Source organism: Siphateles boraxobius, unplaced genomic scaffold (genome assembly GCF_051911475.1).
Source record: "Siphateles boraxobius isolate OS27281-9 unplaced genomic scaffold, OSU_SipBor_1 9, whole genome shotgun sequence".
Taxonomy (NCBI): Eukaryota; Metazoa; Chordata; class Actinopteri; order Cypriniformes; family Leuciscidae; genus Siphateles; species Siphateles boraxobius.
The window spans coordinates 24,556,399-24,583,315 of NW_027509219.1; the positions used below are offsets into that span (position 1 = coordinate 24,556,399).

General features: G+C 38.5%; 2 protein-coding genes across 7 annotated transcripts; both read right to left on the reverse strand.

Annotated features, from left to right (window-relative positions):
• Window positions 1-717: 717 nt before the first annotated feature.
• Window positions 718-26,774, reverse strand: cry3a (cryptochrome circadian regulator 3a). Of its 6 annotated transcripts, none has more exons than XM_077224418.1 (15): window positions 26,583-26,774; window positions 23,911-24,081; window positions 15,251-15,359; window positions 14,954-15,096; window positions 14,346-14,530; window positions 13,997-14,085; window positions 11,997-12,137; window positions 11,431-11,742; window positions 10,782-10,933; window positions 8,766-8,965; window positions 8,486-8,572; window positions 2,847-2,969; window positions 2,632-2,718; window positions 1,879-2,027; window positions 718-1,736 (listed from the first exon to the last, which is right to left on the reverse strand). In XM_077224418.1, exons 2-15 carry the CDS (start codon window positions 24,066-24,068, stop codon window positions 1,728-1,730), a joined length of 1,944 nt encoding a protein of 647 aa, XP_077080533.1. In that variant the 5' UTR covers window positions 24,069-24,081; window positions 26,583-26,774; the 3' UTR covers window positions 718-1,727. The 6 variants fall into 6 exon arrangements, with proteins under 6 accessions (XP_077080533.1, XP_077080532.1, XP_077080528.1 ...); XM_077224417.1 differs by having other exon boundaries at window positions 8,766-8,968; window positions 26,583-26,765; XM_077224413.1 differs by having other exon boundaries at window positions 1,846-2,027; window positions 8,766-8,968; window positions 26,583-26,762.
• LOC143732935 (uncharacterized) lies at window positions 12,612-13,426 on the reverse strand. The gene is made up of 2 exons (XM_077224419.1): window positions 12,972-13,426; window positions 12,612-12,898 (listed from the first exon to the last, which is right to left on the reverse strand). The coding sequence occupies exons 1-2, from the start codon at window positions 13,424-13,426 to the stop codon at window positions 12,718-12,720; spliced, it is 636 nt and encodes a 211-aa protein (XP_077080534.1). The 3' UTR covers window positions 12,612-12,717.
• Window positions 26,775-26,917: the final 143 nt, after the last annotated feature.

Sequence of the window (26,917 nt, forward strand, 5' to 3'; positions counted from 1 at the left end):
AATAGGTTAAAACCTGAGGGTTTAAAGGGTAACTAAACCCCTAGTCAGAGCCTGACTCCACCCACTGGCAATATTTGAAAAATGCTGGAAAAGTGGGCAGAGCCCAGCGGAGGGGGGGCGTGCACCTGAGATGCATCTCTCTGTAGACAAGGGCGTGGTGAGCTGGTGCCTGATTACATCACACACCACCACAACTTCCAATAGGAAAATTCAACTGCAGTAGCCACCGTTCAACCTGAAGAGGGCAGCACTCAGACGTTTTTACACCATACATAGAATTAAAACACTTTAAACCCAAATGTCAAAAAATTTACTCGAATCAATGAACAGCATTTATGAAGCTCCATCCACAGATCATTAACTAAAAAAAAGTTGTTTTATTGTTTAGTTACCCTTTAAAATCAGTTAAGCAATTTATGGAGATGGTTTTAAAATCTAGAAATCTTTAAACCCTATTTTAAAACATCAGCTCTGCTGGCATTTCATATATATATATATATATATATGTATAAATGTATATATAAATATATAAATGTATATGGATTTTTTCTGAGTAAACTGAAACACTAATACATTAAACTGGCAAAAAATGAAACACCAATATAAAATATACCTGAATACATTTTCCTGTTTACAAAAAGTGGCACATACACCACTCGATTGAGAATCAGTGAAACTGTACAATGACAAAATGTCAGAAAAATAGATACAAACGTGTTTTGTGATGATTGTTTATTTTTCCAACCGACAGCTGGTGCTGGAGCAAACCAAACTGCAAAAATTCTTTAAAAATTCTAGCTGCGATGAGTGTACAATGAAGCTCAGATTTATTCTGCTTGATCAAATCTGATACATTTATCCCACTTGGTAAGGTTCACTTGACGGTAAACAAAACCCTTACTTGTGCAATGATGAAACAAATCACAAAGATGACCAAAAGAGTAAAGGGTATTAGGGAAACAATGGGGGAAAAATAAACAAAAATAAATGTCAAATTGATTTTTCCCCAAGCTTTAGGCCGGTTTCCCACCGCACGTGTAAACAGAGCGTAAGCAGCGAATATTTTTTTCGGCGGCCATGTTAACAGAATAGAGCATTCACACCGCATGCAGAGGCGACGCGGCAATGCATCGCAGGAACTCACGCTGAATTAAAGCCAAAGTGCATTGTTCTTGATCAAAATTGACCCGATTAACATGAAAAATAAGACATTTTATCATAAAATCATGTAAGTGATGCGTTTCGTGTTTCACAATCACCATATGACATTCAGCGCTGTGAAATAATAAATAAAATACTCGAAAACACATCACTGCCAGGAGTTTTTGCCCAAACTTCAAAGGCCTGTTTAATTGATTAAAACTAGAGGTATATCTTAATATTATAACCTATATAACCTATAGGTGTAACCAAATATGCTGCCTATCATAAATCAAAGCACATGGCCGTCAGGGTCTGAGGAAAACGTGACAGACTGGACGATTCTCGTTTGTATTTGCAGTACACAAGCCGCGGTTCAGCTTATGGCGACAAACGGTGTGAATGCACATTAGGCATGTACTGCTGCCACTCTGCATACGCACAGCTTCTGCGCTGCCTCTGCATTGTTTACGCGTCCAGTGTGAAACAGGAGTTGTTTAAGGGAAAACAGATCTAAACTCAAATGGAGGAAGTCCGTCCCATTCAGACTTCTTTGTTTGAATGTGCTCTGCTTATGATATGTCCATTTAACGCTTCTGGAAAGAGAACAGAAAAAATATCTCTCAAATGCATTGTGTGATTTCATATATATATATATATATATATATATATATATATATATATATATATATATACACACAGTACATCAAGGATTTAACGGAGTTCGTTTTTCCATACTTGACTGGTTCCCGCTGGTGGCATGACCCCTGCAATTTTCCGTTGTAACTTGTGAGAGATGGAGAAAGTGTCATCTTCACCTTCAAGATCTCGTTCCGACTCCCTCTCCCTCTTCCGTGTCACGCTTCCTCCTGTGTGTAGCAGGTGTCCTGCAGAGAGTGCACGTCACACCTCTAAATCAATTTGCACTGGTTGCCAACAGTCGCTCGCATCAAATTCAAGGCACTGATGTTTGGCTACAGAATGGCCACTGGCTCTGTCTGCACCCCTATACGTAACCTCATTACTCCAGACCTACATGCCCTCCAGAAGCTTGCGTTCTGCAAGTGAACGGCATAAAATGGTGCCTTCCCAAAGAGACACAAAATCACTTTCACAGACCTTTAACTGGACTGCTGGTGGAACGACCTGCCTAACCCTCCACTTCTAAAGACGTGTCTTTTTCATCAACACATGACCAGTTAATACTACCATTTACTATTCTATTATATATTTATTTGATTTATTCATTTATAAAAACTTGCTATGTGTACTAGACTAACTGGAAGATGTCACAGCACTTGCATATTGTTGCCTTATTGTTGATAAAAGTATTAAATGTAAATGTCCTGTTGAACACCACACAGAATATTGAAAATGCATAAAACAAGCATACATTAAAACACTTACTTGAAGCAACTTACTTAAACAAAATAGTTAAAAAACTTTTTTTTTTTATGACTATCATAGTCATATAACATACATGCCCATTACCTGAATTTTGGAGGCCTGTCATGTCATGCGAGACATTACATTGGTAAAGTCGGCTGTTGTGCCCCGTGTCGGGCATGTGGTGGTATCCTTGGCAACAGGCAAGAGGAAAGGACAGCATGAAAAAAATTATCTTATAATGTTCTGCAGATAATTTGCAAATAATCTTTTGCAACTATAAATCTAGTAGTGTATTATATTAGTTTACAAGGTGGCACCTAATTGCTGCTGTTTTTGTTCCTGAATTCCACTTGGTCCCTTATGTTCTTCACTGTCAAAGTTCAGCAGAATACTTCCACTCCTGTTACCACTGGCAACAGAACTGCCCGATACAGCTGGTGCTATTGAGATGTCAGAAAGTCAATTTAAACCACATAAGTATGGACCTCAGCACATGACATGCAGGAGAAAAAAACCCAAAGATAACGTGGGAACAGATTCTTAATTTATGGCCATGCTATACAGTATATTGGGGGGTTTTCTGCATACCATGTGTGGGGAGCACGTTAAATTAAATTCCTTCGTTTTAGGTCAATTCGTTAGTACATAAAATTGTGGCCACGATTTAACTAATTACTATATACTTAACAAAACTAAAACGAGGGAATGAATTAGTACAAAATTCAAATTAATTTTAAAATTAATTAAAATTAAGTTGTGGAAACAAATTAATTTGTGGCCACAATATCTTGTTTTTTATTCTTTGTGTCATGTGCAGGGCTGCATACATCAGTATTTTGTTTTCTTCAAATAAATACAATGTCATTTGAATAATATATCATACAATATAAAAAAATTAGCATAAATTATTTTATATTATATATTTTTCAAGATAAAAATAATTGCTTTTAAGTTAGCCAAAAACTTTGTTATCTGTGAGTATTTATCAGAATATTTAAGAAAAAATAACTACTCATCAGGGCTCTCAATTTTTCAAGAAAGCCAAGAGTATCCGCTTCCCCCACACCCTCATTTTACGCCATGGACACACGGAAGACGGCAAAGAGGAGACACTTCTCTGGAGATCGAGACCATCATTATCATGAAAAATTATTATTAAATCAAACAACAATATTGTTGATGATAAATTCAAAGTTGATTGTATTTTTTTTTTCAAAACGCTATAAATCCATCCATTTTTTGTCTAAAAAAACAACAACAAAAACAACAAGAAGAGAACATGCAAAATATATTCAGGGACTCATACTATAAATTAATATAAATTAAATAAGTGCAACTTCATGAAATAAACAAAAGCCAAACAAAATAAATAGTAAAATAAATTAAATAGTAAAAAATAAAATAAATATTTCCAATGCCACGTTCCAATATTGTCCACCACATAAAACAAATAATTTAAAAATAACACACAAATACAGTCCTTAAATACAACAATGTTAAAAATACATTAAAATCATTTAGTAACACATTCAGGCTAATAGTAATTTGTGCAGAACTTGAAAAAAGTAATAACAATATTCAGGCCTACTATTAGGCTACGTGTTGTAGCCATTAACTAAGTGCATTTAGTTTCATATTTGTTAAAAAAATAATAATGTTATTTTTTCCCCATCTGTTGATTATGAAAAGTGAACATAGGCTAAGATAGGATGCGCAATATATCGGGAGACATGCTCAGACATGATTTTGGCCACTTAATTAAGTTTTGTTTTGTAGAAAGCCTTTCTTTAAAGTGAATTTCGTTTTGTATAAATTGTATCTTAATTTTAATATTTTTTTCATCAACCAATTGCCTGGATTTAATAAATAAGAAGCAAATAGCAGACAATATAATCATGAGTCATGACATGGAGGCGCGGGCGCGGTCCCTTGCATTGCATGTGAACTGGAGCGCATCTCATCACAAATTAACCGAAACTCAGTATATGCCTCACAGACATGAGAAATATATCTATAAAGAAAGCTTGAAATGTCTTTAAACGAAACAATTATAAACGAAAAGAAATAGGCTACTCTATGTCTATCTAGGGAGGAAGGAAGATGGCGCCAGTGCACTCGGCTTGCAGTCTCTCTCGTTTGTCTCAGTTTGTTGTACCTATGGTACCTGTTCGTCTGACATTTGTACTGTTTGTATTTTATACAGTGTTACACTGGTATCATGTAGTCTCGGTGTTGACTTATGATCGTCAAGACTTATTTAATATTCAAAGCCGCATGGGAGATTTCCGTGGATTTTGTCCTGCTCTGCATTTTTGTTCTCAATCCTCGTCCAACCATCCGGTGGTTGAGTGCGCTCGCTGGCTACCTTGCTGCGTTCCTCCTCCAAGGAAGCGCCGCAGGAAGAGAGGTAGTCGTGGTGGTATACGGGTGAGAATCAGACGGGCGATCGTTTCTTCCAGACAACCTACGATGGAGTTTCCCTCGGCTACTATAAGCTTGGAGTGCCTTCATTTGTTGGGACGCTCATGGGATTATAGATATGCTTTTCATCTTCCAGTTTTCCCAGCCTTCACTCACTCATCTACCTACTCTGCTCCCCCGCGTTTACGAATTCGCCAGAGAGGAGTGAACTGTCAAAATCTACGTCAACTGGACTGGATTCATTGGGATTCGGCTTTGTCATCACACCCACCTTTGAACATGGCCCTAGTCAATGCTAGGTCCATATCCAACAAAACTTTTATTCTAAATAACTTTTTCACCAGACGTAACTTATTTCTGACGGAGACCTGGGCCGCCGTTGGTGAGTTGTCAGTCTTTGAGGAACTTTGTCCTTCAAACTGTTGCTTTATTAGTACCCCAAGATCTGCTGGTAGGGGTGGTGGTGTTGCTATGGTTTTTAAACAAACAGTGAAAATTAACACTGTTTCTGTTCAGAGCTACTCGTCCTTTGAGGTACAGTGTGTAACATTAAAGTCTGCCTCCTTTGTGCTATTCTGTGCTCTTATTTACAGGCCACCTAATTCGGGCAGTGCTTTTCTAAATGATTTTTCAGATTTTTTGACTTCTGTTGTTCCGTTGTATGACTATATGTTATTATTAGGTGATTTTAATGTGCATGTTTGCTGCCCCGGGCGTCCCCTGGTTGCTGAGTTTTGTAATGTCCTGGACTCATTTGGTTTTATTCAACATATGAACCAACCAACCAACACACGTCCTTGGTCATACTCTAGACCTTATTATGTCATCTGGGTTCTCTGTCGATAATGTATGTATTGAAGATCAATCCTTTTCTGATCATAAGCCCATTGTTTTTACGATTCCCGTTGTGAGCTCTGTTGCAGTGAATAGATCTGCAGGCTCTTATTCTCGCTTCATAAACTCACTTACAGCCTCTCAGTTTAGTGAGAAATATTTAGCTAATGCCGTTGAAGGATTGATCTTGAATGCTGAGCCTTCCATCGGGCCTGACGATTTATTCTCTCTTTTTTATGCATCTTGTTCTGATATTTTAGATTGTATTGCCTCTTTTAAGATAAAACAACCAAAGCAAAAATCGTACTATTGGCTGGATAATGATACTTGCTGTCTCAGACAGGCGTGTCGGAAAGCAGAGAGGAAATGGAAGCATGATCGTTTAACTGCATCATTTGAGATTTTCAAGGAGTGTTTGGTTAAGTTTCAGAGTGCTGCTAAGTTAGCTAGATCTAAATATTTCTCTGATTTAATTGATAAACACTGTCATAGACCTAAGATTTTATTTTCCGCGATAAACTCGGAACCCTCGGCTGGACGTTGTGAGACATTTTTAACGTTTTTTGCTAATAAAGTGTTAGCTATTCGTTCATCTTTCACTTTACAGCTTCCAGATCAGTCTTCAAATTCGCTGATAAGTCCGTTTTTCTTTTATAATTTTGCGCATGTCTCTTTAATGGAACTCTGTGAAGTGGTTAACAAGATGAAAACAACTACCTCCACAATTGATGTAATACCTTCTGATATTTTAAAAGCGGCTTTTCCTATAATTCGCCCCAGTGTCCAAGCGTTGATTAATTCGTCTTTGGACACTGGGATAGTTCCGAATAGTTTCAAGCATGCGGTTGTTCAGCCTTTGCTTAAGAAACAAGGTTTGGATGAGGGTTGCTTTAATAATTTTCGGCCTGTCTCTAAGTTATCATTTTTATCAAAACTTTTAGAAAAAGTTGTCCTGTCTCAATTGCACTCGTTTTTAAATGCTGCAAACTTACTAGAACCTTTTCAATCTGGTTTCACTGCCCATCATAGCACAGAGTCTGCATTGCTAAAAGCGTTTAATGACATTCTACTTGCAGTTGACGCCGAAAAAATGCCGTTTTGATCCTACTTGATCTTACGGCTGCCTTCGATACTGTAGACCATAGTATTCTTATTTGGCGTTTGGATCATTTTTTCGGTATCAAGGGTATGGCCTTACAGTGGTTTAGATCTTATCTTAAAAACAGGTCTTTTTCAGTGGAGATGGGTAAATTTTCTTCATCTTCTGCTCCTATTATAAGTGGAGTTCCGCAGGGCTCTATTTTGGGTCCCCTTCTTTTTAATTTGTATATGCGTCCATTCGGGGATATTATTAGGAAGCACAATGTATCCTTTCATTTTTATGCAGACGATTCACAGCTGTACCTGCCGTTGAAAGCTGGTGATTCAATTAAACCTTTGTTGGAATGCATTGGGGACATTAAGAAATGGTTAGCGCTTAACTTTCTCCAAATTAATGAGGACAAAACGGAAACTATTGTTTTTGGTTCCCCAAAATTGAGGAGCAGTACTATTATGGAGCTAAGCAATTATTTTCCTTCTGTTTCCTCCCAGGTTAGGAACCTTGGCGTCATCATGGACTCAGAATTGTGCTTAACTAAACAAATAAATTCTGTTGTTAGGAATAGTTTTTATCAATTGCGGATTATCTCAAATATTAAATCGTTTCTGTCAGCACAAGACTTGGAGAAGGTTATTCATGCTTTTATTACCTCACGCTTAGATTATTGTAATTCTTTGTATCTGGGTCTTCCTCAGTCATCACTTGCTCGACTCCAGTTGGTACAAAATGCAGCTGCAAGGCTGCTGACCGGGCAAAGAAATTTGATCATGTAACCCCAATTTTAGCGTCCCTTCATTGGCTCCCGATCCGTTTTAGAATTCAGTTTAAAATCTTGTTGTTTGTTTTTAAAGCTCTTAATAATCATGCTCCATTTTATATTACTGATCTTCTTACTCCTCTACCACCATCCAGATTAAGATCTGCAGACAAGGCTCTATTATCAATTCCCCGCTCCCGTTTAAAAACTAAGGGAGACAGAGCATTCTCAGTTGCCGCCCCCCGTCTATGGAATCAATTGCCTCTGGACATCCGCCTTGCACCTTCCATTTGTACTTTTAAATCAAAATTGAAAACATATCTCTATTGCCTGGCGTTTGATACTTGATTTCCTGTTTCAATGTTTTGTTTTTGTTTGGTTTTACGCTTCTGTGTTTTATTTATTTATTTATTTTACATTACTTTGTTCAGCACTTTGGATAGCTTCGCTATGGTTAAATGTGCTTTATAAATAAAATTTACTGACACTCTCTATAGGCGCGTTCACTACGGAGATGGTGATCATCCATTTCATCTTTGCAGAAACAACACTAGTTTATTAATAGAAATAAAATACAAGTTTATTTTTAAAAATGGCATTTATCGTGTTTTGGAAAAGAGCTCCTCATATCTTGTAGTTTGTCAGTGCGTTTTGTGGTGTTAGGAATTGTTTTTATGCGCATTTCCGCACTAACTCAAAACGTGCGTACATGTACACCACCTCCTGACCTGGCATAGGATTTGAGCGTGACACTTGAGAGCCCTGACTCATAGGCTGAAAGAAGTAGAAGTTGTCACTACTTTGTAATCTCAAATTAAGTGGGAAAAAACAATGACTTTCACCTGGTGTATTGGTCCCGGACTGCTGTTCCCCTGGGTAGTACGCCATCCCATTCCCGTTGTGTGTGGATGGTACAGAGGCCAGAAGTCCTGGAAAAACATAGAAAGTAGAATTATCCTTCACTGCTATAATGCACCAGTATAAATTTGCTAGCACTTCTAACACTTTTACTCTATTTCCACATACAACCATTTCTGAAGTCATAATTGCGCGAGGCTTCTTTTCAGGGATAAACATGATTGTATGTAGGCTAAATATTTATTACAAGAAAGAAATTCATGCCAAGTCCTCTGTAGCGTGAAAGTTGTTGGTAGATCTGCTTCATCCTCTCGATGTTTAGGCGGCTCGCTTCAGCGTGGTTTACCATTGGTTTGGGGTAGTGGACACCGATGATGCACTTGGCAGCGGCCTGCACGGAGTCTGGGGCATTCCATGGGTCGTAGATATATTTGGCAGGGAAACCTCGGAGAATCGGTAAATATCTTCTGAAAGAACAAAGAGATTAAACCCGTTTAGGTTATGCGAGATGGTTATTGGGTTCCCATGTTTGAACAAGTGTTTACGACAAACGCCAAGAATGCAGCGTGTTAGTGATTAATTTACCAAAATCTCAAAATGGTAAGTCACATTTAACTGAGTATGTGAATTTATGGATTTGTGCCAATTCATACTACTAATGAAACATTCAACACCATAACAACAACAAAAAAATGGAAAAGAACTGAAAAATTCAGTAAGGCTCAACTAAAATCAGGTCTTGCATCACTCCTCCAGGTCCCAGGGACGGAAAAGGCCACCTACCTAAGGTGCTCCATCTTACCAGAGCGTGGGGACAGAGGGCTGCAGGAGGCACTGCTTGCAGACGGACGCAGTTTAAACAGGGCAACAGGTCCTGCCTATTACGGAGATTCCTACTACAACACGCATTAGAAACAGGCAGTGACCAAACCCTCCCAATACCTCCAGATCCAATGACACAGCACCCTCCCACAACCCCATCCCACCCGTTAAAAAAAAAAAAATCAAAACTGAAGGCTGAGTGAGAGGTTCAGGTTCGCTCCCTGCCCCTCGCACTGCCACTGATCGTTTTTTGAGACGACAGCGATCCCGAGCCAAAGCAGAGAAATCTGCTAGCTACCAAAGAAGAAACGCAGTATACTGTCATCTGTTGCTGGGTGGCCCCCTCGTTTTGCCAAGAGATCAGACCCCTTTTGCCAGTAACAGTCACATCCCGCCTGAACAAGCAAATGACCAGAAACGGATTACATCTGCTGAAGCAGATTTGAGAAACTGCAGGACGACCTATGGACCGTGAGCGACTTCGCTGGGACGGTGGTGCGCTGAAGGAGAGGACTCTTGTTCTCTTGCACAAGCAGGGCTACATTTAACGCCTATAGGAACGCTAAACAGTTCAAAAAGATGTCTGATAAGTAGGAGTTCTCCAGAGCTAGATTGAAGGCGTTTTCTCTGGCTTTGGGCTTCACCTCTCATCATGCTCTCAGGGAAATGCATTGTGGCTCTCTATGCATTGAAAACAGACCAGGCTTTCAATATTTCCCTACCAAGCAGTTAAAATACCCTTTGATGAAACAAGATGCTACCGAGCAAAAGGACATACATTTCCCGCTGATAAAGCATTAAGCTTCAACCACATTCACAGCTAACAGGTTTCCAAATGCTTTGGCTGAGAATGGCTTTCGTCTTAAAAACAATCAACCACAATTCACAAAGGGGAAAGGGAAAGCTGAACTTTTCACTCAATCCACAAAGCGACTAGAGACAAGAAACACAAAAACATACAAGATTTTGGCTAAAATGCATATGAGCTACAGTAAATGTGGTAACAGAAATGTTTACAAGCAAATATCTGTTCTTTGATGTGGCCTATAAAGAGAATGTGTTGTGAAAGTCCAACATCCTGAAATACCAAATTCTGAATAGAAGGCCTCAGGTAGAAAAGTTCAAATAAAAAGAGACTACAAGGGACAGGCTTGCTTTGACTAATTGCTTTGACTAATTCATATAGGAAGGTACTTATACAATTCTAGATCTCAAATGATACTTTTGTGCATCTCAGTCAGAAACTATAAAAGACAAATGCTGCCCTATAGTACAATAAAAGTTGTGTATATGCATATACATTCATCTAATGGAATTACTTTAAATGTTACCTCATTTTATTAATCTGTCTTTCCATGTGGTTAATTTTTATGCATTCTAGATTTTAAACAAGGGCCCTTTGGTGAAAGCAGGTAATTCAGCCTGGGATTAGTGTGCATGTTTGGGAATGTTACCAACCTAATGTAATCGCCGTTAGGGTCGGTGCGTCTGCCGAAACCCACTGGACAGTAGCAATGAAAGAACTGTTGAAAGAAAGAGCTACAGGAGAGCCACATCCAGCTGCCTGCGTTCACGCTCCAGTCAGCATCCAAAAGAAGCTCCTCAAACACCTGTCAATCATAACTACCATTACTCTGCAACCGATCAGAGAAGGTTGAAATTAAGCAGTCAGACCCATTAGAATGAGACCCATTACCCAACCGTTGAAAAGTTTGGGGTTAGTCAGTCTTTTTTTTTTTTTCATGGCTTTTCATTGCAACCTTTCTGATATGACAAGTGCCATTTTTAAATTCCCAAATCCCCCTTCAATAATTAGATCTTATCCTCATCAAACATCCTTCTCATGTATTCAAAGTATTGTTCTGAGAACAAAAAAGCAGACCATACTGCATCACCGCCATGAGCACAAGTGGGACTGTGTTATTCAACTGACCAACGCAGAGCAGCCCACTGAAAGAGCGGAACGGATCAACTTGTATTGAAAAAGGTATGGTTGAACTAGTCTGTCTCTCACTGCAATAGGTTGCACATGTAAATTGGCATATATACATATACATATATATATAAATCTAATAAAATTCAAATCTCCCATGAGTAAGAGATGCACCTTCATGCCCTCTTCCCAACTGATCCACAGATCTCCACGAGTGAGAAAACAAGCGACAGCATGACGAGCCAGGTGGTGGATCCAGCCTTCCTGCCGCAACTGGGTCATGATAGCATCGATCCAGGGAAAACCTGTCTTAGCTTCAGCCCACTTGGCCAAAGCCTCTGGGTTCTTGTCCCAGGGGATGCGCACACAGATCGGGTTGCCTTCCATCTTATCAAATCGTGGGTTGGTGGTGGCAGCAGTGTAGAAAAATTCCCTCCACAGGAGCTGACCGTAGAGGGAGAGTGGAGGAGTGCTGGTTTTCTTTACCTGAAAGGAGAAATTTAACACATAGATATGTATATTAATCTATACTTATGCAAACAGTATATTACCACATGGTTATCTAACATATAAAGCATTTTAAGCTAAAAAAAAAAAAAAAAAAAAAAAAAAAACACATTACTATATAAGATGAATAGCATTACCACCCACCCCTAATCAATATACCTGTATTAAAAAGTGAAATAATGTGAGCACACTAGGTTTATACACAGATAGTTAATGTAGAATCATGTCCGTACCTTCCAGTAGAGGTCTGTGAGTTTAAAATAGAAGAGGCGGCAGGATAGGCACCCGAAACGGAGGTAGGGACTCAGGCCAGTCGGACTGGCCAACAAAGAGTTGGCATTCATTCTCGGTCTTTCAAAATTTGCAACCCAAGCCTGGAAAAACATGAGTAAGGAGGGAAAATGTAAAGTCTTAGAAAGTCATGAGGGTGAGCAAATGAAAATAAACTCAGCAAAAAAAGAAACGTCCTCTGACTTTCAACAGTTTTTGCTTTCAGTAAACTTAATGTGTTTAAATATTTGTATGAACACTAAAAGAGTCAACACCATAAGACATAAACTAAAAATGTTTCACAGACATGTGACTAACAGAAATAGAATAATGTTTCCCTGAATGAAGGGTGGCTCAAAATCAAAAGTACCAGTCAGTATCTGGTGTGGCCACCAACTGCTTGAAGTACTGCAGTGGATCTCCTCCTCATGGACTGGAACAGATTTGTCCGTTCTTGCTGTGAGATGTTACCCCACTCTTCCACCAAGGCACTTGCAAGTTCCCGGACATTTCTGGGGGGAATGGCCCTAGCCCTCACCCTGCGATCCAACAGGTCCCAGACGTGCTCAATGGGATTGAGATCCGGGCTCTTCGCTGGCCATGGCAGAACACTGACATTGCTGTCATGCAGAAACTCACGCACAGAACGAGCAGTATGGCTGGTGGCATTGTCCTGCTGGAGGATCATGTCTGGATGAGCATGCATAAAGGGTACCACATGAGGGAGGAGGATGTCTTCCCTGTACAGCAAGGCATTGAGATTGCCTGTAATGACAACAAGCTCAGTCCGATGGTGATGTGATAGACCACCCCAGACCATGACGGACCCACCACCTCCAAATCGATCCCGCTCCAGGGTACAGGCCTCGGTGTAACGCTCATTCCTTCAACGATAAACACGAATCCTTCCATCACCCCTGGTGAGACAAAACCGTGACTCATCAGTGAAGAGCACTTTTTGCCACTCCTGTCTGGTCCAGCGAAGCTGGGTTTGTGCCCATAGGCGGCGTTGTTGCTGGTGATGTCTGGTAAGGACTTGCCTTACAACAGGCCTACAAGCACTCAGTCCAGCCTCTCTCAGCCTATTGCGGACAGTCTGAGCACTGATGGAGGGATTGTGTGTTCCTGATGTGACTCGGGCAGTTGTTGTGGCCATCCTGTACCTGCCACGCAGGTGTGATATTCGGATGTACTGATCCTGTGCAGGTGTTGTTACTCGTGGTCTTCCACTGCGAGGATGATCCGCTGTCCTTCCCGTCTCCCTGTAGTGCTGTCTTAGGCGTCTCACAGTGCGGACATGGCAATTTATTCCCCTGGCCACGTCAGCAGTCCTCGTACCTCCCTGCAGCATGCCTAATGCACGCTCACGCAGAGGAGCAGGGACCCTGGGCATCTTTCTTTGGGTGTTTTTCACAGTCGGTAGACAAGTCTCTTTAGCGTCCTGCGTTTTTAGAACTGTGACCTTAAATGCCTACTCTATGTAAGCTGTTAAGGTCTTAACGACCATTCCACAGGTGCATGTTAATTAATTGATTATGGTTAATTGAGCATGCATGGAAAACATTGTTTAAACCCTTTACAATGAAGATCTGTAAAGTTATTTGTATTTTTACAACATTATTGTTGAAATACACAGTCCTGAAAAAGGGACGTTTCTTTTTTTGCTGAGTTTATATATTTTTGGGTGAACTATCCTTTTAAGGTGGTGCTTCAGAAGTTAAAAGCAAAAAAAATAATAAATCACTTTCAGCCTGTTTTCCCATAGTTCTGTTAAAGCTTAACATTGGCCTAATGTATCTGAAAAAGTCCATCAATAACTGCAAAACCGGGCCTATATAGTGAAAATTCATTGTTGTAAAAACACTTTCTGTTGTATTTGTTTTAGCTGATAAACACCACCTGGCATATGGCCCCAGGTAATAAGAGTTTGAGTCCCCTGCTGTACATCTATATGTTATCACACCTTTCGCTCCAGATGCCTTTCAATCCTTGTTAATGCCTCGGTTTCACCTCCTGGCCAGACAGCAGAAGGTAGTCCCTCGATGTCAAAACCTGAAGATAATGTAGGTTAAAGAACCAATACTAATCTTGCATAACCTGATGGGAAACTCGTAAATATGTGTTAGATCACAGGAAATGGACACAGTGATTGTATCATTTAGGTCAAGTGCATTTCACTTTAAAATTGTTTCTAATATACTGGGAATCTTTATTTTAAAATTAATTTTAATCACCATTCCAAACTGACTTAACTAAACTGAAATTCACCTGACATTCACCTGAAACCTGACAGATAAAGCTCTTTATCTCACCTAGTTCTTCCAGGGAGGGCACACCATATTTGTCCCCATGGTCATCAGAGACAGGTGTGACGCAGCAGCCCATAATGGTGTTGGAGAGGGTTTCCACTGGCATCTCCGGTGGGTCTATTCGGCTGATCAGAGTCTGGAAACGTTTGTACGTGAGTGGAGCCTGACCACCATTTAGTTCAATGATCCTGAAATAATGGAGATAGTAAACTAATAAAAAAAATAACAAAATATAAAAATGAAAAAGAATATAGCTAAATAAAGTCAAATACTGTATAACAGAAAATATAGCAAAACTAATGGTCCAACAGAAGTGATGTTAGATTTTAAATGGGAAAAGATAAATGTGAAATGTGTTGTTTCTGTGACATAAGCATCAGCAAAAATTTGCTTAGAGAATAAATAGATAAATGAAAAACAAACAAACAAGTAAATATCAAACATGCTTCCTGAACTCTCCCCAAGTGCCATTTGGTTGAACAAAAGTTCCTGTCGGGCTAGTGGGATGCCACAGTGTTTACACTTTTTTGGGCAAAATCAACCTATATATGGCTAGTAGAAAGTATGTAAATATCAAAAATCATTTCAGATTTAAGGAAAATAACTCTTACTTATCAAGGTTATAAAGGGTGTGTGAGGTCTTGACAATGACTTCAACTCCAGCTTCCATCGCAAGCTTTTTTATAGCTGCATCCCTCTCCTTCCCAAATGGCTCGGAGTCATACTCAAAGGTCAACCTGGATATTTTCCATTCCTGCAAAAACAGATTACAAACACTTGATAGTTATTCAAAAAAGCCAGGGCAGTGGATTGAACTAAATTTTAACGTGTGGCTTTCAGAAAGAAATACTACAAGTTTTTTTGTGACACTATATTCAAGGACTGTGTTTTCAACTGAAGAATTTCACCTTGAATAGGCGTGGAAAAACATTGGCTGGTTGTCCTCGGATGACAAAAAGGCGGGAATTGAGTTTTCTTAGATTGGAATCAAGATCATCCAGGCACTGCAGGAGAAATCTGTCAGGAAAGATGTAAAATTTGACATTAAGTGTTTTAAAATAATATAATACCGTACCGAAAAAAAAAAGAAAAAAAAGTCTAGCTAAACAAATCAGTCAATTTGAGCACCATCTAAACATTACTGCTATAGGAACTATTGCCATCCACAATTTATTAGACAGTTTAATGCTTTACTAATGTAAATTCTTGTATAGGTATTTTTGTATGTTCTTTCCACCATAAAAGCAATCCCTCCAATGGGATGATTCTAATAAGAGTCAAACATATACCAATAAGTTAAAAAAAATTATATAATGTATGGCACTTTAAGATTGGCTATATAGACTCAAATTCCAAAATATAGAGAACACTGTAGTGAATAGATGGTACTGTCATGTCCTGACTTGACCAGGGACTTGGCCTGAAAAGTTTGAGAACTATTGATCCACAGCAAAGCCCTGAGGATTTACCTGCTCTGCAAGCTGTCCCTCAAACATACAGATACTCTAAGTTTCCATTCACAAATCTGTTCATTCATGACCTGTTTAAAACGTTAGAAGCTTAACTGCTGTACACATCTGCCTTACCAGCTAAAGGGACATAAGTACTAGAGTCTTTAAACAGAGACAATTAATAAATCAGCAAACAGATGACACACTGTGCACTTGGATTAAGAGGTCAGATTTAGTTAAAAATAAATTCATAAAAATGTGATAATTTCAAAAGGTATCTCTATGTCATTAAGTGGAAATTACAATTACTTCCAAATAAAATAAAATAAATAAGATCCTCTTAATTTATCTATATTTTATTCAGTAAAAAAATTATTTCAACTAAATAATGCACTTGTACTTTTGACATTTTTTATTTATTCAACCCCACAGTTGATATTCATGCCCCACTCAATTACAGTGTAAATTTTTTTACACTACAGACCCACTGTAAAGACAGGTTAGAACAACCTTTTTTATAATATATTATAGTATTTGTCTGGAAGGCCTGTCCAACCTTCTACCCATGTTTGTTATTTGGTCCTAGAGTCCTGACTGAGCCCAAAGTCTGCAACCAAAGCCCAGATTAGGGACCAGACAAGGCTCACCACTCGACACACTGACACACACAACTGCACAACTCTACCAACACGCATATAAACACAAACACCTGCATTTATAAAATACAAAAGAATGAGACAGAACACAAAAAATAATAGCTATTGGGAGTATGAGGACGGAAAACCCATTTTCCAGAACTCTGCCTTGTCATACAACAATACTTATGTAACTGTCCTGGCCTAGATTTGCAGCACACATTGGTGTCCAACACTGGAGGGCATAAAATTAGCCCAGTGACCTCTTTTCAACCATAACAACCCTTTAAATGTCTAGTCTGAGAAAAGAGCACATCCTTGTATTGCCGTTTCCTCAGATCACGTGAAAACAGACGTGAGACAGTAGAAGGTTATGTCTTTTAAAATAAAGTGTAGGATTCTATTACTGGCCGTGACATCCAGTGAAAAACAATCAGTCTATCTTCTAGGAAACCAAGATAAGTTATGGGCTACATTTATATGATCATTTGTTACACAAGATGGATAACTAACTGGGTAAACATGCCTTATTCGTTATGGTAGATAAAGTGCTATAGTTTAGCAAAAGCAAACATTTTATGTGTTTCACACATTCTGCAGTGTAAGCAAGAGACTAACATTCTTGTTCCAAGGTTATTGGTTCAATTACTAGGGAAAGCACGAACTGATTTAATGTACACTTTGAATGGAACTGAATGTAATGCAAGTTGCTTTGAATTAAAAAAGAAAATTGGGGGAGGGGGGTTGGTAAGATTTTTTTATGTTTTCAAAAGAAGTATCATTCTCAAAAAGGCCGTATTATTTGATCAAAAATACAGTAAAACACTAATATTGTGAAATATAATTACACTTCTAAATAGCTGTTTCTATTTTAATTTATTAAAAATGTAATTTATTCTTGTGTTGGCAAAGCAGAATTTCAGCATCTTTACTACAGTCTTTAGTGTCACATGATCCTTCAGATATCATCCTAATATGCTGATTTTGTGCTCAAGAAACATTTCTTATTATTATCAATGATGAAAACAGATGTGCTGCTTTTTTCAGGATAATTTCTTAAAAGTTCAAAGGAACTGCCTTGATTTGAATACAAAATCTTTTATAACATTATAAATGTCTTTCCTGTCCCTTTTGGTCAATTTCTTACTGATCCCAAGCGTTTGAATGGTAGTATTAATGTAATTGACCTTCAGCTGTAATTGACCATTCAAAATTGAATTTACCTTGGTATAGTCAAATAACAAGAGTTCAGTGCATGGACATGACATAGAGTGAATCTCAAACTGGACTGTTTTCGCGTTCTCATTTAAAGGGGGGGGTGAAATGCTGTTTCATGCATAGTGAGTTTTTCACACTGTTAAAGAGTTGGATTCCCATGCTAAACATGGACAAAGTTTCAAAAATGAAGTTGTAAGTTTGATGGAGTAATTCTGTTCCAAAAATACTCCTTCCGGTTTGTCACAAGTTTCGGAAAGTTTTTTTCGAATACGGGCCTGTGTGACGTCAGAGTCGCCGGAGTTTCCTTATACGGGTCTTAAGGGCACTTCTCCCGGAAGGGCGCGCGCGCATCTGTAGCCTAGTGCGTGCGAGAGTACGCCTATGCCCATCAGAGCGCTGGGCTCGGCTGCGCTGCAATTAAAAAAATGGCACCAAAAAAGTGTGTTTTTGGTTGCCAGGGCAAAACAACATTGCACAAATTTCCAAAGAACCCAGCGTTAAGGGACCTGTGGATGGATTATGTTTTTCCAGAGCAGCAACGGAGTTGTGCAAGTGTTTTTGTTTGTTCCCTTCATTTCGACAGTAATAGTTTAATAAAAAAGGCCCAGTTCAACGCCGGATTTGCAGATCGCCTAATACTCAAAGATGGAGCAGTCCCAACGATAAAGGTTCACGGTCGTGCGTTGGAACCGCAGGCGGTGAGTAAAACTGCTTCAAATGTCTGTGAGTTGTTAACTATCGGCGTGTAAGCACAGAAAGTAAACAACATGATCACATACAGTTAATGTATCTATGGAGCATGCGATGTATGGTGTGTGTTTAAATACATTTGTTTAGCTGGCCACTGTAGGTGTCAGTTTGTTTATTGTAAAAATAAATCATGTCCTCATAAACCAGTCTGTCTGTTTACAACACACAAATGTTGTAAAACTCGCGCATGACATGGTGTTCTAAAAACACTGCGCTCAAGTTCAAATCATTTCTATTTTTAAAAAAACGCTCGAGACCTTATGTTTTTCACCCATTTCACTGCCCATCTCACGTTTTTGTGAGCAAAAACGCGTTCTGTATGAACGAGCCCTTATATTGTTTAGATCCTTGTTCTGCATGGGATTACTATTTGATTGTAGTCTAGCAAGGTTATTATTCTGAAAGTCATGTTGCCAGTAAAGAACCACATGGTATTTATTTATTTAATTATTTCTTTATATAATGTATGGCTGAATCTGATTGTTAGCCATGGTTTATTTTCGGATGTCACTCACAGCTTCCAGACGCTCTCAACGCAAAAGCTTCGCGCGCTCGTGTCGTGATTATTTAGCTCCAACCACACGGTACGCCTCCACCCGCTCGGGTTTTTCCGGAAAGACTCGGTACAGCCTATCTTTCTTTTATAAATATAATAAAACTAAAGACTTTTTCGAGATATGAAGGATGCAATACTACTCTATAGGTACTCAAGATTAACATGAGATTAAGTGAAACTGAGCATTTCACCCCCCCTTTAATTCACGTTTATGAAAAACCCCCCTGAAAAACGGTCGGTTCTCCACACAATACCGACTGTGACGCAATAGTCGGGATCATTAATATGCACGCCTCCAAATATTTGCATAATGCCAGCCCTCAATGCCAGGCGGAACTGCGCAGCCGAAGCATGGCAGTTGCTCAGTGTGGATGTACACATGAACACAAAAGTATTTTTTAGTTCCTTCATCTGAGCCTCTGAAGAAACAATGGGTTAATTTTATTTTCTCTGGAAATTTCCGAACATTTCACCGACTGTTTCCTCATCTTGGGCCAATACAGAGCTGGCCTCGGATCGAGCTACCAGGCAACACTTTCTGATGTGTAATTGTTCAAGTTCAGACAGATAATCTTTCTCTCAAAATCGTTCAATACTGTTTATGCATCAGTAAGTCAAGCCAGTGACTAAAATATCAGCTTCACATCGTTTCTTTTAGTAGGATGAAAATAATCGTATTTAAATTGTGAACAAATTATATACAGAAAGCGATCAAAGAACAATCTTTCCACACAGCGCGAGTTTATCTGGAAACTTGCCAAACTCGTTATGAAATCAATGGCGCACGTTACTGCACAACGAAGCTCTTACTGTATTTACATCATCGTGTTTGCATTGGTGAAAGCATTAGAGAGTGCAGAAACTGCTTTGCAATGATAAGATCTTCATTCTCGCGATCAACACACTGTCATCTGCTCAATGCTCATCACGGCAACATTTTATGTGATGGGAATAGATCTAAATACTTTAAAAACATCTCACGATTCGTTAATCTCGATAGCTGTTATAGTAAAAACGTATAATAGCAGTAGTAAAAGTATTCGGGAGAGAGTTTCACATCTAATGCGTAGCTATTTCATATGCAAGCATGTCAGCCAATCACAGCAGTGGCCGCGGTTACACTGAATCCCACAGCAGACACGCCCCTTCAAACAGAGTGTTCAAATCAGAGGCTAAAGCAGGCTAGGAAAAATGCCATTTATTTCTAAATTATGATTATTTTTTGTCTAAAAAACATACTAACATTATAAGAGTAACCCAGGAAACATTATAAAATAATAATAAAAAACATTCTAGGGCACCTTTAAACTGCAAATAATATGATTTATAGAATGTTTAAATATATTTAAGCGCAAGAAGACACGACAGAGTTAGATAGAACTCAATTTGGTTCTGTGTAAGAAGTTTTCTGTGCGCATCACACATCCAAAGAACATGCAGCATGCAAATACTGAATTAAGTTCTCTTTCTTGTCTTCTTGCTCTTGAATTAAAAAATTCACACAGAATTGTTAAAAAGGTTGTCTTAAGTGAATGTAAACAGTAGAGAAATAAATGTGTAAATATAGATTATTAAGGATTAATTTATAGTGAAGATTATGCAGTGTTATTTTACATTTGATTACTTTATTCAATTTCTGTCCCTGAAAAAGACAGTTTTTTTCAATTGTATGTTTGTTCTATTGATGTGCTATTGCTACTTTTTCTTACTTTATTACTGACTGTCTTTTGTAATATTTGAGATTTATATTAGTTAGGCCAGTAGTTTTTGCTGTGGTCAAGTCACTTTTTTTATATAGCGCTTTAGACAATACAGATTGTTTCAAAGCAGCTTTACAGTGATAACAGGAAAATTATGCATTTCAGCTGTTGTTCAGCATTGATTCAAATAATAATTAGTTAATTTAATCTATAAAACAGTTCTGTAAAAATTTATGTCATCATCCAGCTGTCACGGTTCATGAATTCGCAGACTCTTTCTCACGCTGTGTTTGTGTTTGGGTGTGTGTGGGCGGAGCCGCTATTTAAGCTCATGGTCTTTTGTCTTGTGTTTGTCAGAGCGTTGTTGGACGTTTCCACCTGCAGTGTCTGATCCTTTCTCGTGTTCCTGTGGTTTCGTCTGTTCCCGTTCTGGATGTTCACGTTCATGTTTATCGTCATCTCTCACGGATCGAGTTGTCCATCTGCCTGCGCTACCATTGAGGCTTCCCAGTGTCTCACCCGCTACTCTCCTGAGACAGTTCCTGTTCTCTGTTGAGACCGTTCCTGAGACAGTTCCTGTTCTCTGTTGAGACCGTTCCTGTTCTCTGTTGAGACCGTTCCTGAGACCTTCTATTCACCTCCTGTTTATTGACTCAATAAACCTGTTTTACTTGCTATTGTCTCTTCTGTCCTCATTCCCGTGACAACAGCTCAGTTCACCTCATACAACAGAGTCAGTACAGTCAGATCAATAATATTGTTGAATTTTAAGTGCCCCCAACTAAGCCAGTCAGAGGCGACAGTGGCGAGAAACCCAAACTCCATAAGGTGACAGAATGGAGAAAGAAACCTTAGGAGAAACAAGCCTCAGTTGGGCGCCCAGTTCTCCTCTGGTCAACGAACGTCATTATAACGTCATTATGTCGTTATGATTCAAGACGGTGTCATTTATGATTCAAAATGTGTGTGGTATCAAAATCTAAATTGAGAATTGTGAAATTTCACTGGTATCTGAATTTTGGTGTAATAACCTTATTTAAGGTTGCATGGGTTAATCAAACAAAACAATAACTTTAATTGCTTTTTTATTTGCTACTTTTATGTAGTAGGATCAGTGACATTTTTGGAAGGGCATGTAAAAATTAACCACTGGCCCAATCAGACCAGTAGAAAAAACCATTAAGGTTGAGCCCCAAGGTATCATTAACTCCGTAAAACACACTGACAAATAAAACTGATGTAACTGATTGAGTTACTGCTAATTTTGTAGTGCATAACATCAAGCACATTTATGACATGATGCACTGACATGAAACACATCCCTCTTGAGGATGTAATGACTAGTGTACACAATAGCAGTGAAAACAAAGAATCCTAACTGCAGCTAACTTAGGCCCTGCGTCCACCAAAATGTTTTTTCACACAGCTGGCGTATTTTTTAAATTGTTTTCAATGGGAACGCCACGTTTTTTTACTGGTCACTGAAAGTTGAAGAATGTTCAACTTTGGGTAAAACGCAGCGCTCATCACTGTCAGTTTTTACCCAACCTTCCAATCGCATCCACTGGGGCGGGACTAATTCCACATCGACCAACCGCCACATACTGCGTCAACAGATAACAAGCATAATAATGGAACAAAATAATTTAAAACAAGAGCCAGAGAAAATATGTTACATTGTATCAACATTTTAATATCGAATCAACAAAGAAACAAAATATGTGTGAAATGAGATGCTAATAACACTTTCGCGGGTATTCCATATCATAACAACCAAAGTGTCTCAACTGAAAAAAATGCTGCGCTGGCAAAACGCTCAAGCGCCCACAGCTAGGCGTTTTCAGCAGAACGCCTAGCGTTTTCAGCTGTCTAAAACTGCTTTAGTGGACACACGGCCTTACAAGACTATTTTTAAAGGAAATTTAGAGCAGATCTCACAATTTGACCTGCTATCTCTTCTCTTGCATTGAAGTACCTAAACTTGGAGCTCAACAGGTGATTTATGTAAGACTGCAGAGGCCAATGACAAATCCAATCACAGGTGCTTCATCTTTTAATCTGCTGAATTAGCTTTCATTAACATTCAGTCAGATCACACTGTATCCATTCAGTAGGTGAGCAGAACTGAATGACAGGCTCTGAGGACAGACTGTGTGATTGTCTTCTGAGAGCGAAGCATCTGCTGGTCTGCGACTTGGCCTACATTCCTCATGACTTACTGTTATAGTACTGGATCGATCTGCATACATGGCCATGTGGTCAGATTACTTCATGTGTGGGTATTTACGAGTTTAAAATAGAAACACATTGGCATTAGGCATATCTCACCGTTCACATCTGACTGCAACAAATTTCTGAAATCCTTTACATGAAAGCAGCATGTGCCTGAATCAAAAGGAGTGTTTCCTAATTTTAATCATTGTGTAAATCACTGGTTTTGCTTCAGAACCCCAAATTTCCATTAGACATCAAATGGTCACCCAAGATAATACTAAAATTGTTTATGGTACAAACATGAAACAACTGTTCTTAAAATCAATTAAATAAAAATGTGTAACATTGCCAAGAACTGGACAGACCCAGCAACATGCAATATGATGTCTACAACACATATCCAACTTTTGGGTCATCACCCAACTGTTAAAAAACATTGAGGAAATCTGAGGTCATAAGAGAATATAAAGTTCCTGTTTCTATAAAAATGCAGTTGCATCAACTGATAATATGGCTACTCCTTTATGATCACAGCAGGCCGCATGGCCAGTAAAATTATGCAAATTGTAGTGATTTTACAACAAGGTTATCAAATATTTTGTTTAACCTTTTTTTAACATGTAACGTTGTGACTTTGCCATGTTGTATTTTAAAGTTGGAATAAACAGCAATGGTATAAACAATAGACTGATTATGTGGTCATCAAACTGTCTCAACTCATAGCCTCTCAAGGATACTCTACTTTTCAAGTTGCATATCACATCACACACTATGCAGTAAAAAATAAGACCTAGATATGTCTAGTTTTTGTTGTAAGTTGCAACCCCATTTGAGCATGTTTGAAGTGTTTTTTGTTTTGTTTATAAAATGTATAAAAAGTCACTGCATATGATATCAATGGCTAATTGTTCATCAGTTAATTATCAGTAATTATCACTTATCAATAATTTAAGGTACAGATTCTCAGTGTCTTGCACTCTTTTTTGGATACTGATAATTGAGATATTTGCTTGATAAGATGCTTTCTTATAGAAATGCACTAACCTCCACCTGTTGACCCCAAGGTTGGACGACCCAGCGAACCAGGGATCCAGGAAGTAGACACATCGAACAGTTTCTGCCCCACGCACTGCCTCCTGAAGTGCAGGGTTGTCGTGGAGACGTAGTCCCTTCCGGAACCAGTGGATGGAATTTGGGGCCATGTTCACTGAGTCGCTGTTACGAGAAAAAAAAATAATAAATGAAATCAGGACAGGTTCGTTCATTCATTCTAGAGGCTGTTGAGTAATTGGAAAGGATGTCTTTGCAGATTTTTCATATAATCAAGCAAAATAACAATAAAATGAATAGCCTTAAAACATATTTATTAAACTCTTTTGAAAATCACACCATCATTGAACAGTATGAAAAGTGAAAATACAAGACATTTGTCATTTAAACTTAATAAATAACCCTACAATCCCAATTTTATCCTTTTTCAACTTCTTATTGTTGGTGCATCTTACTGGTATCATAATTAAAAACAGCATTTCCTGAGATCCAGAGACAGGAAAAATGTTGTAAAAGACTGAAATTGAGGACAATCTCCAAAACATGACCCTATAACAGAAATGCAATTAAATTATCTACTGATGACATTATCTGTAAGACTTTCTTTCTTATTTGATAGACATAGCCTAAGCATCACCACAATAACCTAATCTGATACCATAAAGATTAATTGCCATTTAAAGATTTTGCTCAGAGATCATTTGGTATGGATTTGAGCCTTTTTTCCCCTTCTTGTCCTGTTTCCATTCATGACAGAGGAATCCTCCAAATCTGGACATAAAACCTGTACATCTGAGCAGTCATTCTGTGACATTCAATTCCTTTTTTTTCCTCAGTCTGACTCAAGATGCGTGACGTCTGCACTGGACTGAATATTAGTCATATCAATGCCATATACTGCCTCTCATTAATGATGTGACATTTATAGAAGCCTGCCTGAAAATCATGGACATCTTTGAACCCCGCTTGAAAATTGTCATACACTATACTATAATAGCTAATTATACAGGACACAGCTAACAATTGTATAATACAGGACCACTTAATTTCCATGCAATAGCAGTTTATCACGTTACTTAAAAAGTGCATATACATCAGCCACTATTACACGTTTACATTTTTGTTTAAGGCAAGATACTATAGGCAAAACCATTGGGGGTTTTTTCCAAGCACTGGTCAATTTTGAGATTTTGATGTTACATAACACTTCTTTCAGACTAGTGGATAAAAACACCCAAAACAAACACGCAAGTAGTTTGTTTTATTACATATTATCTATTTGCATCTGTAGATTTCAATTACAATACACATTTAAAGGCTGTTTTCTCTTGCACTGAGCCAGTTGCCCCAAACCTTCTATATCTCCTCTTCAGTTGCCCCAAACCTTCTATATCTCCATTTCAGTTGCCCCAAACCTTCTATATCTCCTCTTCAGTTGCCCCAAACCTTCTATATCTCCTCTTCAGTTGCCCCAAACCTTCTATATCTCCTCTTCAGTTGCCCCGAACCTTCTATATCTCCACTTCAGTGGCCCCAAACCTTCTATATCTCTTCTTCAGTTGCCCCAAACCTTCTATATCTCCACTTCAGTTGCCCCAAACCTTCTATATCTCCACTTCAGTTGCCCCAAACCTTCTATATCTCCACTTCAGTTGCCCCAAACCTTCTATATCTCCTCTTCAGTTGCCCCAAACCTTCTATATCTCCTCTTCAGTTGCCCCAAACCTTCTATAACTACACTTCAGTTGTCCCAAACCTTCTATATTCTGAAAGTTTTTATTCATATATCATTTGGCTGATTTATAAAACATTTTTTTCCTAAAAACATGATCTTTTTTTCTGGCTTTTGACAATATTTCCTGATTTATGGAGTGATAAAAAGAGATTGAGAAGATTTTACCAAAAAGAAAAAAAAAACATTTCAACAAATACAATTATCTTTAATGTACTGGAATGAATCAACTGGCTTAATATGGCGATATCTATCTTTCCATCTCTATTATCCTATTCACCCATGGTGTCTGTCTTGCCTTAATATCTATTTAAAGACATTTTACCTGGCAGTAGGGAGTCTACTGAAAAGTCTACTGAAAAGTAGTTTAAACTGTCTATCAGCTTTAAATTTACAACATAACAGAAGGAAATCTGGATATACTACCAGAAGCACCCACACCTTAACATTAAAAGAATTCTGTGGGAACGAAGGTAGGTCCGATTTTCATAATTGTCCCCTTACTTCTCAAATTACCATTGATGAAAAAAGGTAGTTAGTAGTATACTAAATAACTATATATTATGGAACTAAAATATATAATAATTTTGTTTTACATTAAAAAACAACACATTTTACAGTGGCGCGCGACAATGGTCCACGGACCCTAATCCTGAAGTAGAAATTAGGTCAATACTAAGAAGGTGAAACTGCGCGAACATTGTAGTTAAACGAGTTAACTTAATGTATACATTTCGGGTTCCCCACAATGTTCCCTAAAACAAAAAAGGGTTCTTCAGAGAAAAATGTATACAAATATAAGAAAAACATTTGGAAAAAGTTCAATAGGAAAACAAACATGGGAAATTAGGTCACCTGCCCACGTTATGTAACGCGTTTTTTACAAGCCAATAAATAAAGCCCAAAGAATAAATACGCGACTCGAACACTTTACCTTTGACCTTTATGTCAGTCCCGAAGACAGGACCATCTCTTCTCACGACATAGCGAGAGTCTCACAGCTAAAAATAATGCTTTTTCACCGATTCAGTCTGTCTCACAGACGGTCAAGCTGCCTTAATAAAACGCTCGTGCACTGCGACTGCTCCGTTTGGCTTTCTCTCAATGGGGATTTCCTAGTGAGCGCACACCTTCTGATTGGTCAAAACAAGGTCACGGGGTGCGAGGACTCTCACTTTTGTAAAGCATGAGCAATTTATTGACGGTGGGGATTTATTGAACTGAGGGCTTGTGTTTCCTAATTTACCACTCTAAACGTTGCTTTTTTCC

Excerpts from the sequence above, each read along its gene's own strand:
- LOC143732935 (XM_077224419.1), bottom strand. The coding sequence starts at position 13,426 with ATGCCCAGGGTCCCTGCTCCTCTGCGTGAGCGTGCATTAGGCATGCTG. Across the intron at positions 12,899-12,971 it reads AAAGTGCTCTTCACTGATGA|GCCTGTACCCTGGAGCGGGA; the intron begins GTCACGGTTTTG and ends CGTTACACCGAG.
- cry3a (XM_077224413.1), bottom strand. The coding sequence starts at position 24,068 with ATGGCCCCAAATTCCATCCACTGGTTCCGGAAGGGACTACGTCTCCAC. Across the intron at positions 12,138-13,996 it reads AAAGGCATCTGGAGCGAAAG|GCTTGGGTTGCAAATTTTGA; the intron begins GTGTGATAACAT and ends ATGTTTTTCCAG. Across the intron at positions 8,573-8,765 it reads TTCACGCTACAGAGGACTTG|GACTTCTGGCCTCTGTACCA; the intron begins GCATGAATTTCT and ends ATGTTTTTCCAG.